The sequence below is a fragment of the Scatophagus argus genome, chromosome 8 (genome assembly GCF_020382885.2).
Source record: "Scatophagus argus isolate fScaArg1 chromosome 8, fScaArg1.pri, whole genome shotgun sequence".
NCBI lineage: Eukaryota > Metazoa > Chordata > Actinopteri > Scatophagidae > Scatophagus > Scatophagus argus.
The window spans coordinates 2,611,466-2,623,491 of NC_058500.1; the positions used below are offsets into that span (position 1 = coordinate 2,611,466).

The 12,026-nt window shown below is 45.0% G+C and overlaps 1 protein-coding gene across 2 annotated transcripts; it reads right to left on the reverse strand.

Moving 5' to 3' along the window:
• Positions 1 to 2,314: 2,314 nt before the first annotated feature.
• tcea2 (transcription elongation factor A (SII), 2) lies at positions 2,315 to 10,210 on the reverse strand. Of its 2 annotated transcripts, none has more exons than XM_046396247.1 (10): positions 9,977 to 10,210; positions 8,140 to 8,202; positions 6,587 to 6,692; positions 6,228 to 6,309; positions 6,000 to 6,145; positions 5,125 to 5,181; positions 4,798 to 4,952; positions 4,167 to 4,313; positions 3,467 to 3,538; positions 2,315 to 2,676 (listed from the first exon to the last, which is right to left on the reverse strand). In XM_046396247.1, the coding sequence occupies exons 1-10, from the start codon at positions 10,043 to 10,045 to the stop codon at positions 2,668 to 2,670; spliced, it is 906 nt and encodes a 301-aa protein (XP_046252203.1). In that variant the 5' UTR covers positions 10,046 to 10,210; the 3' UTR covers positions 2,315 to 2,667. The 2 variants fall into 2 exon arrangements, with proteins under 2 accessions (XP_046252203.1, XP_046252204.1); XM_046396248.1 differs by having other exon boundaries at positions 6,000 to 6,142; positions 9,977 to 10,203.
• Positions 10,211 to 12,026: the final 1,816 nt, after the last annotated feature.

Here is a 12,026-nt window from a genome sequence, read left to right on the forward strand (position 1 = left end):
GTAAAACCCAAAACAGAAACATGTGAATCAAACCAGCAAGAAACTGACTCATACTGCCTTCAAAGGTCCGGTGTGTAGGTTTCAGGGGCAGAAATGGAGTATGATATTCATAACTATGTTTTCATTAGTGTAGACTAACCTGAAACTGAGGATTTTTGTGATTTTGTTACCTTAAAATGAACGTTTTATGCAGGCGCTTGTCCACAAAGTCTGCTATGTTTCTGCAGACAAACCCAACACTGAAGGCCTTCAGTTTCCAGCAGCCACCGCAGGGAAGCGTGAGGCCAGCAGTGTCCAGCTGGTCGCGGTGTGCAACCTCACTGCTCCTACACACTGGATCTTCAACATGAAAACACAATGACAAAAAAGTATGTTAACAAGTGGCCAAATCCTTAAATGTGGCAGGAGATATTTTGGGCATCCACTCACTGAGCTCAAAATTATGTATCACACAAAAAAATGATTTTATAATCTGCAGCTTAAATGAACTTTTTAAAACAAAATAACTAAAAAAAAAAGACCTAAAATAACAAAGTGTTCTGAACACGCTGCCGCTCTGGTAGGCCGAATGTGTGAGTGGAAACTCAATCCGGCAGCTCCACAGTCCAATCAGTTCAGCACAAACTGGCGGCAGCGCTCACATCTGGGATATTTTGGTTAAACCTTCACACGTTGGGGGTCCACACCAGCCATGTGAACAAAGTCAAAGTGGAAAGGGGGGCCAGTATGTGAACAGCCGCTGTTCTGATGTGAACCTCCAGATGTCTGAACTGAAAGCGAACTGAGCAGAGACAGTCTGGAGCTGCTGCAGTCGACTCCCGCTGTTCATACTCCCGACGCTCAGTTCCTTAAGGAAGCCGGCATGCTCACAGGTCTGGTCTCTTTGCACAGGTCACTGTAACTTGATATGTTTGTGTTTAGGATTACTGCTCTGTGTCACACACACACACGCACACATACCTCCATATTCTCACACAAACAGATGCTCCTGCAAATCCCCAACAACTCTTTATCTGCAAATCCATGTTCCTTTCCCACCATTTCACGCCCGAGTCTCTGTTCATGAACACTGATAATCTTCACTTCGGCTGCTCATCACGTTCAGAGGTCTTTGTGTGTTTTCTTACCCTTTTTACTTTACCTGAACTTTAATATTTAATGCTAAAATGTGTGTAAAACTACATTAAATAGCATAAATTCACAGCACAAAGTCACAGAAAATGTTGATTTTATCAGAACTGATCTGTTGTGAGACTGCATTGTGTTACATTATAAACTCTTTATTATATCATCATCAAAACATGAGGAATTCATAACCATCACCCAGAAGCTGCTCTTGAACGCACCACAAAGACTACGACCAACGGTCAGCTGGTGAAGGTCTGTGCCTCCTGTGAAAGTAAGTAACCCTCCGTACCTGCAGGTGGCGCTAGTCTGCATTCAGCAGTCAGAAAGCAGAACTGGAAGACTGGAACTGTGCCAAAAAGGCAGCTGACAAAGGCAGCTCGTGCCGACGGAGCAGGACACACTGGACAAATGTGAATTTGAACATGTGGTTGAAATCACAAACGAGACGACTGCACGGTCAGTTTGGAACCAGATTTTGGGGGTCTTTAAAAGTCGGGGTCTGCTGTCCAATTTGTGCCAGTTTGGGGGACCTTGGGGCCTAAAGAAAAATTTGGGATGCACTTCACTTACTGAGCATTTCTGTGTGCGATTCCAGCTGCCCTGCGCTCCGCCTGAGCCTCATGACTTCAGCCTGTTTTCCATCGAGGAAGAAGAACACGAAGCCGACAGGAGCTGCTGTCCCTCCACCTTCCTCCCTCTCTTTTTCTCTCATGCTCATGTATGGGAAGAGCTCAGCGGTGTTTCCACAACAAACAGCAGGAGCTTTCTCTGCTCTGCTTTCTCACCACTTGTCATCACTTCTGTCAACGCCAGCGTCATCCGCCAAACGGAGACGACGACTCGGGTTTATACACGAGTCGCTCGTGATTTATTCTATTTACTGTTTCAACTCGTAAATCTGGTCGAATACGGAATGAACAAAAGTGACGAAAGCCTGTCGGCGGTGATTGTGTTTACGTTTTCCGCAATAGTCTTAACTTTTACTTTGCAAGAGCAGAAACTGTGATGGGGCTGACATGGTTTCTAAACCAGCTCAAACATATTTTACATTTGTACTGACAAAGACAGTAACAGCCGATGTGAATTACATTTTCCTCGACAGGCTACCAGATTTCATTAAGATCTGTGAAAAAGCAGCAACTATTAACACCAAAAAAAGCCAGAAAGAAAGGAAACCACAGTGATGTCATCTTAATCCAAGAGCAACTTTAATAGAAAGATTGAAGCCAAAAATACGTGGCAGCACAACATGGCAAAGAAAGGCACATCTACTGTTTCCACAAGGCCTAAATGTGATTTCAAATCTGGCTTCAAGCTTCATCTAGCCTACAAAATCAACTAAGTGCTCCATGCAAAACAAATGAAACCAATAGACAACAACAACTGGCCCAATTTTCCCTCAATATATTACAGCTTTTAGTTTTATATATAAAAGAAAATATACAAAATAAAGAAAACTTAATTCATTTTTTTAAATCCACATTCAATTCACTTTAGTCAGTTAGCTTCACGATGTGATAGTGTTCACACACGTCCTCTTCAACAGAACTGAAAGATAGCACAAAGGAAAGACTGTGATTATGAAAAAGGCGTCCAATCCGTCACATCTGGAGAATTTGACTAAACTGAGCTTGTTTGCACAGATGAGAGCTGCAGAGGTCAAAAGGGTCAGAACACTTATTGTAGTTTTGTTACACTGATTTATTTCTGTTTGAGAGCCTCCCACCGTCTTTCAGAATTGGAAAGTGCTGAAACAGCAACACACGTTTCCCACAAACCATCAGCTTCTCAAATTAGTCGCATCACCTTGACCTAAAGCCAGGAGCTAAATATGGGAGGGACGGAGGGGAGGACGGGCCGGAAAAACCAGGAGGAGAGGGAGGGAGGAGTAAATATGGAGAGGAGGGGGGGTGAAAAGGACAGCGAGAAGGGGTGAGATGTGAAGGTGGGGAGGGGGTCAGGGGAAAGTGAAAAGGAAAGACAAGAAAAGGGAGCAGAAAGGAGACAAGTGAAGACGAATAAGTACAATAAATGAGGGAAAAAATAACATCAAGACCTGGAAAGAAGAGAAACTGTGGGAGGAGGACACAGAAAAGGTGAGTGGAGAGGAAGAAGAGCCAAGCTCAGTCTCTGCTGCCACCTTGTGGTGAGAGTCTGTTACTGACACTCAGCTCAACAGTTCAACCTTCCCTACAGCTGGGAGGGACACACAGATGTGCAGGTTCACATATTCACGCTGCAGAATCCGTCCGCTTCACTGTTGTTGTTTTTCTTTTTATGTTTAACCAAAATCAAACGTTTAGCTCTTTGTTCATGCTATTGAGTATTTATTCTTTACCTTCCATCGGTTGCCGCAGCTGTTACACAACACAAAGGTGGTCATGGGCTCATCAGCACTGCGGGTCTGCACCTACGAAACACACACACACACACACACAAACATTAATAAAAGTTAGAGTTAACTAGAATTACCACTTTTAGCTGTGTGCCTCCACTGACTGGCAGAGCTTCAACCTTCACCTGAAGCTCAGTATCATCAAACCAATGAGTTTGTGGAGGACTACAAAAGCTTCAAATACGGACGTCGCTGCAAAGAAGCTACAGACTGTGAAACATGGAGGCTTCACACACACACACACACACACACACACACACGTTCAGCACAGAAGATCAATACAATCAGGTCAGCTTCAAGGTGGACACAAGATTAGAGTCACCAGGTCAGTATGTGAGCACACGTGAAATGCGACCGCAGTCTGACCTCCTGTTTCTCCTCCTGAGCTCTGCTGCTGATTAACGGACCGAAAACAAAAACGTTTGTGTGAGTTATGGCTAAAATGTGTTTCGCGAAGTCACGGTGACCTTTGACCACCAAAATCGAATTAATCAGTTAATATTTAAGTAGACGTTGAAAGAAACTCCCTCAAGACGTTCCTGAGACGCTGCAGTGGAGGCACCAGACCTGTATGCAAACACCTGTACCTGTGTGTGTGTGTGTGTGTGTGTGTGTGTGTGTGTGTGCGTGCGTGTGCGGACACCTGTGTGTACGTGCAGCTCTTTCCGTGACACTTGTTACAGATGAACATGTCCGTCTCAGTCCCTCCGACCTTCGACAGCTGATGTTCTCTGATGGACTCTTTAGTCAGAGCCTCTCTGATCTGCTTCAGCTCTGCACTCGCCATCTCCTGTATGCATGCGCGCGCACACACACACACACACACACACACACACACACACAGCTTTGACAATTAGTGCCACAGAGCAGGTGGGTGTGTGTTAACAGCTGAGATTAGAACTGCAACTATCAGACGACCAACCAAATTCATCCCCAGCTATTCTATCCTGATAATCAACTAATCGTTTCGGTCATTCATTAAGTAAAAATGTCAAACATTTGCTTGTTTCAGCTTAAATATCAGGATTTGTTGCTTTTCTTTATCATTTCTGACAGTAAGTGATGAGTCTTTCAACGTGTCACTTTGGGGCTCTGGAAAACAGCGAGGAGCATTTTTCACAATTAAATCAATTAATTGTGAAAATAGCGAGCAGATTCACCGGCAATGAAAACGAAAGTTAAATGTGACCCACCAACCCTCAATTTGAGAATGAGCGCCACCTGGAATCTAACCATAAATCACTATGACACACACACAGTCTGAACCGGCTGACCTCGGCAGTCATGCTGGCGATGCGTCGAGGCGAGATGTTTCCACACAGGACGTTACGCCGCAGGTCTGGATTCTTCTGGTCTTTCAGGTTGGAGATGCGGCTTCGCAGACGAGCTTTATATTTCATGTCCGTCGACTTAAACTCCTGGAAGATCTGTGGGCGCGACGGGCAGTCAAGGACTGAAACGCTAACACACATGCATGTATCAAACACACACACACACACACACGAAAGTACGAGACAAGGAACTGGACCGAGGACCATCAGGGCGTACTGGTGGCGTTTCGTGATTTCTTTTGGTCGTGATAATCGGATGTCAAAGGATATCGTCCTCGATCTGTGCTGCCAGGTGCTCACAGTCGACTCCGATGGTCAGGTGGTCATCTGGTGGTCACACACACACACGCTTAGCTTTATTCACATTAAAAGCTTATCTTTTTTACCAAACTACAGAGCAAACCTGTGGCTGGATTGTGGTGGATTAGGGTTGATCCATTGCTCACCAGAGGATGAAGATTCACTCATGATGATGTTCTAAACTTAAGCATCACTCATCGTTTTTTTATCCTCATCGCACTGTACTCATCCTTAGGACGTGGACAAAATCCACGTCCTAAGGATGAATGACTACATCATGATGTGCACGCCTGTGTTTTCAACCAACTAAATGATCCATAACAGTAAGCCATGGGCGGGACTTAAAACAGGAAGCGGGTGGGGCCTATAATTGAAGCCTGAAATTGATGTGCACTGATCAATCTAAGGAAGAGCTTCAGATTAATGTTTCTGATCACATGAGTAAGAGGACTGTTTCCAGAACAAGCTTTTTATATATTTTATATCACACATCCAGGTGAGGGGCCAGGTGCGGGACCAGGTCCTGGACATGATCTTCATCAGCTCTTCAAGTCATGCTTATCCTTCTGATTTCACTTCCTTGCACTTCAATGCATTAAGAGAAAAAAAAACAACTCAACCAAATCCAAATCTGTCCGGTCTAGTGTGTAAAGTACATGTCTTCACCGTTAATGTGTCTGAACTGAATACTGTTACCATTTGCTACGAGGATAATCAATCTGAAAGACAAAACTCCGTCTGAGTCGGCCTAGAAACATCAGCTGTCAAACGTTCTTAATTCGAGCTTTCAGATGTTTTCATAATCCAAAAATGGAGACGAGTGGCTGAAAAGTGAACCTCCTCACCGTCGGTCTGCAGCGCAGCCACCAGCAGCTCTCGACATTTGTTCCGCACGCTGTCGGCGGTGACGGGGGCAGGGGGGAAGGAGGTGACCTGAGGGGGGAGGGTCGGGGTGGTGGGCGTGGTGGGGGACTCCCCGGACTTCTTACTGCTGAGCAGAGGGACAGTTTGGTGTGAGACAAACAGGACACGTCTCTGGTTCTGTTACGAGATGCGATCGCTAACCACATCACCTTTTCTCACTGCTGTCTGAGTCCTTGGAGGTGGACGATGACCTCACAGGAGAGCCATCCTTCTTCTTCTCCTCTGCACCGTCTACGGGACGACACACACACACACACACACACACACACACACAACAGCAAACACACACAGGTGCACATGTTTACCCAGAGAAACAAGAGACTCCCTCTGGACCAAACAGTTAAAGTGTGCTGAATAATCATTTTGTGGCCAAAGAAAGAAGTGCTTGCAGTTTATAGCATAATCAGGCCTAATAATCACTCACTCACTCACTCACTCTCACACACACACACACACACACACACACACACACACAGACACACACACACACACACACAGAGACTCTTACCCAGCAGTTTCTTCCAGGACTTGATGAGAGCTTTGGCCAGAGTCTGAACTTCTTCATCTGAACTCTGCTTCCTCACTGCATTCACAGACATACCGACTCTGGTCGACTACAGAGAGACAGAGACAGAGAGACAAAGACAGAGAGACAGAGGGATAGAGACACAGAGACAGAGGGACAGAGACACAGAGATACAGAGACACAGAGAGACAGAGGGACAGAGGGACAGAGGGACAGAGACAGAAAGACAGAGACAGAGGGACAGAGACACGGAGATACAGAGAGACAGAGACACAGAGACACAGAGATACAGAGAGACAGAGGGACGGAGATACAGAGACAGAGACACAGAGGCAGAAAGACAGAGGGACAAAGACAGAAAGACAGAATCCTCCTGTTAAATCTGGTGGACCTGAGTTCGTCTATACTCTCTGGATAAGATCTGGATCCTCAGCTGATCTTACATGTTGTATATTTACTTTTTACTTGGTTGGACAAAACTTACATTTCTATGAGTTTTTCTTTGTTAGCCTTCACCTTTTGCCATCAGCTCTGTGACTTCACCTGAACGCCACACGTCAGTTACTCACAGAGCAACGTACGATCATCAGTGCTAACGTTAGCATGTGAGTTAGCTTCCATTTTAGTTAGCACAATACAAATCTGACAGCAGAAGCTGTACGTGGTTACGACATTCTCCAGTCCCGAGTGCATCTCCCTGCAGCTCCACCTCTCAAAATGTCAATAAAACACACGAGAAACGTCCCCCCAGAGGTTTCAAACTGAGACACTGTTTGTACACATATGTCCAAAATGCTTTCATCCTCTTTTAACAAATGGAAAACTAAGCACAACAGCTGTGGCGGATTCAGCTTGTTCAACATTTGTCCATTGACCGCACAGGCTCGTAGACGACAGCTGCAGATCTGCCCTGCTGAACTACCACGGAGACGCTCTGGTCTTCGGCTCTAACTGAGACAATCACGTCTTCCACGCAGGACCGCACGCAGCCGCTCGTCCTGTGCCGACACGTTTTGTTTTCGCTGACATGCAGACACAAGGACACACAAACGTGGGATATGAAAGATGAAGAAGAAACAAAGCTGAGCCCGTGAAAGGATGTTTACCTGCAAACCAGCTAATATCACATTTTCTTTAAAGCTGAGGTGGGTCGGATCGGAGAAGCCAGCAAGAGGAGGCGTCTCCCTGAACTCCAGAGATCAGGACTCTTTGTGCCACAGTCACCAAATATACACACACACATCAGGGGAAAACTCACTTTGTTCGAGACCTGTCTCTGCCTCATCTGATTGGTTAAAAATGTCCAACCACACCCACTCAGAAGACAGGAAGTTTGTATCATTTCATACCATTTCAAACCTTTTGCAGTAGAGAATCTCTGCTTTAACTTCACCCAAGAGTGATGTCACAGCGTACTGACACGCCCTGAAGTACACGTCTACGTCACTGCAGCAAGAAATGAAACTTCCAGCTGCTGTTGGTTAAATATTTCAGCATGTAAGACCACCTGTGTGGACTTGGCTGGACTGAGTTACCTGCAGGGTCTCCAGAGACATCTTGATGTTCTTTAGTTCCCTCAGCAGGTCGAGAGCTCCGTCCTGTAGAAAAGAATAAAATAAACCAAAAGCTTCACTTTCGCGATCGAGTGAACACCTGCAGGATGAATCCAGCCACCCACAAGCTCAACGCCGGTGACGCACACTCCCCGAGACAATCGTTCAACGTGACCTAAAGGCTACCGAGAGAATGATGGAAGACGATATTGAATTTTAGCGACAGAATTTTGCTCACTGTTGGCTCAGGAAATTCTTGCTTCAATTTGTCACCAAAATGAGGACCAAGAAGCGTCCATACGTGACGACGGGCAAATCGAGCTATTTCGACTGCTGCGCCGGTAAGTGGGATCGGATACTCTTTACAGCTGCTGCTGCACAGGATAAACAGCAGCTTTGCATTTAAAAATCCTTTGTTAAAGGTAAAGACCGAAGATGGGACAGAGACGTTATGACAAATGAGATGATCCTGCTGGGGAAAAAAGCTTACGTGTTAAAGACTGTTCTTGGCTCAAGCTTTATAATGCATCACACAACGTTGAGCCAAGACATTTGGCCAATCAGCATAGTCATCTAGCTGGCATCAGGGCTCTATTGGTATACTATGTAGACAAAAGTATCCAGACACACCTCTTTATGGGGCTGTTTCTCAGGGTTTGGGCTTGGCCCCTGACTTCCAGTGAAGGGAAATCTTAATGCTTCAGCATACCAAGACATTTTGGACAATGCTATGCTTCCGACTTTGTGGCAACAGTTTGTTGAAGGCCCTTTTCTATTCCAGCATGACTGTGCCCCAGTGCACAAAGCAAAGCTCCATAAAGACATGGTTGGATGAGTTTGGTGTGGAAGAACTTGACTGGCCCACACAGAGTCCTGACCTCAACCCCATCCAACACCTTTGGGATGAACTGGAACGGAGATTGTGAGCCAGGCCTTTTGGTCCAACATCAGTGTGTGACCTCACAAATGCTCTACTGCATGAATGGGCACAAATTCCCACAGAAACACTCCAACATGTTGTGGAAAGCCTTCACAGAAGAGTGGAAGCTGTTAGAGCTGCAAAGCTGTCTGAGTGTTTACAATGAGACGTCATTAAAGTCCCTGTTGTCCCAATACTTTTGTCTATACAGTGTATGTATAAGTACATCCATCCACTATAGGAGGCCTGGCATCTAACTGGCTACTGGTTTTTACTGGAGGAAGTACAAAATATAACATCTTGATCATAAATCTCAGCAGGTGTTGGGGTTTAAAGTCGTCCTCCACTCAACATGGATCGATTTTACTTCCCTTTGCAGAGTGAAGTGTGTGCAGAGTTTTACATTCATCTGCCGAGGGAGGAAAGTTTCCAGATGAATGACTAAGCACTTTGAGCGTATTTAACTTCTAAACCGTTTTTAATGGTGAAGAGGGAGCAGATGTTCTGTGAGGAATTAAATCTTTTTGGTTGGAGAATCATCTCTTTGAAACGTTGACTAGTTTTCAAATCTCAAACCACCCTGCTGCTTAAATACTTAATTCAACATAAGTGAATTCAAACTCTCCACTTCGGGCTCGCTGCATAATTGATTCAAGGTGCGGCTCTTTCAACGGGCAGCTTTTTGACCAATAGCTGCACTGATTTATTGCCAAACTGTTTCCAAAAGTCATCACAAACGGAAGCAGCGGCTCGCCGCGTGCGGGATTATCAGCAGAAAAGTGCAAATCCTCGTCCACAAAGCAGATTTTCAACACAGTCGCCGTGTTTTCCAGAAATTTCCCCCTCTCAGCAGTTAAAGGTAGAGCCCATCACCTGATCGCGTGCTGTTTGCGCACTCACCGTATTCTTCTTGTGCACCATTTTATCCAGCTTTTTGGCGATGCGCTCCACTTCCTGGTTTTTAGCCATTTTGAGCAGATTTCTCAGTCAGTTCTCCTCCTCTGCTGCGCCGAAGATCCCCATTGATGATCAGGAAAGAAAAGCTCTTCCCGTCTCTCTCTCTCTCTCTCTCCCTGCCTCCTTCTCTCCCAGCTGCTGCCTGCCTCTCGTTTGTTGTTGTGCGACAGCGCGCGACGCTGGGAGTTGTAGTCCTGCAGTCCGCGTGCGCTTCCTCTGATTTCGTGAGGGTCTGCTGGGTCCTCACGTGAGATCCACAATGTTGTTCTTTTAAATGTGATTTACTAAATTGATGCAATGCAGATGTAATTTAGCAAATGAAACCGCAGAGTCACAGTTAGATCTCATCACATCTTATTGCTGCAAAGTGCTTTGATGCTTAATTAATGGAAATCACGTCTGGAGAGAAACATGTGGCGTTAATCTCAGTGAGATGAATCCTCAGCACCTGAACGGGTGTGGACAGCATGTAGAAGATGTGAAGGCAGAACAGCGCAATGCTATGTGCACTTTCTTTGAACAGGTATTAAAATAATAATAATAAAATATATTTTCATGCTTCTATAAACCGTAGACGTGTTACAATTTTTTTGATGCTTTAATGTGTTTTCGTCATGATTCACTTTCTGCAACTCAGTTCACAGCCTGCGTGCACTTACTGAGTCTGTCCTCTAGATGTCAGTGTTGCTAAGTAACAGCCAAATAATGTTTATCAATGTTTTATAAGCCGTTATTAAACTTTGACAAAGTCTGGCTAAATGATACTTACAAATGCTTTACAAAATATTTTTTTTTCTAACTACCAAGACACAATAAGTTTCAGATTTATAATCTCAATTTAAATTGTGTTTTTAATCCTCAGATCACAAGTTTAAGAAATTTGACTTTACGCTTTGGATTCTCTTTTACTGAGCCTTCGTATAGAAAATTGAACTGACAACCAGATAATCCAGTTTGGCCCTAATCTGGAATCATGGGTAGATAAAAACGGATGAGTTTACCTCTGATCTCAGGACCACAAGACGAGTTTCCTGCAGAAGTTTCAGAAGAAAAAGAGAGCAAGTTGTCATGTTGTCGTGATTCTTTACGTGTTTTTAGTTTCTGCCATTTACACCACATGTTCTGTTAGGATGTGGATGTGTTTACCTCCCTTTGCTCTGCCTCCTGCCGTCGCCGTTGTAGGACGACGGATGTTTTAGTCCTCTTTCAAAATCACAGCAACACTATAAGAGCAGAAAAAGGCTGACAGCCCAAAAAAGCCAACAAATGATTATGCTTTCACCAGAGAAGCTGAGAAACAAGTGTGGTGCAATAACTGATCTCTCTTGAGTTCTCTTTATCCCAAGATATTGAATAAACGTCACGGCTGGTGCAGATTAACAATTTAATGCAAAAATGAAAGATACGGAAATCTTACAGGATAGTGTGGTGGGTCAAAGCCACGAGGCAGCTGGTGTAAACACACCCGAAAAGGTCAAAAACAGGCTGAGCGACTGATTACGGATAGAAATGCAGGTGAGGTCGGCACAGTCAGGTGACCGGGAGAGGACTGCATCTTATCCACCAGTTGGGGATGTCAATGAATGTTACTGAGGACGTGAGCATGTGGCTGCAGGGAGGGACAGAGAGACTGATCATAAACTGATCACAACCAGTACAACATCAGTATCCCAGACACATCAGAGAGCAACAATAAACAGACAAACAAACAAACAACAGTGAACATAAGAAGACCAGCAGCTGGTCGACAGACAGCAGACAGACTGTTGGCTGAACTGCACACACTGTAGGCGTAAAGGTGTAAATCTTGCTCTGAGTGAGTTGTTCATTGTGATGATTAAATGAACGAATGAGTGCACACAGCCGTCATTAAAGACTGTGACAGCAGCAGGAAGGGAAGACCTTCACAACGCACAGGTGAGGACGAGAAGCATCACTACGTTCACATCCTGTTTGCATCAAACACGCAGGCTGATCTGATGGAACAAAGGAG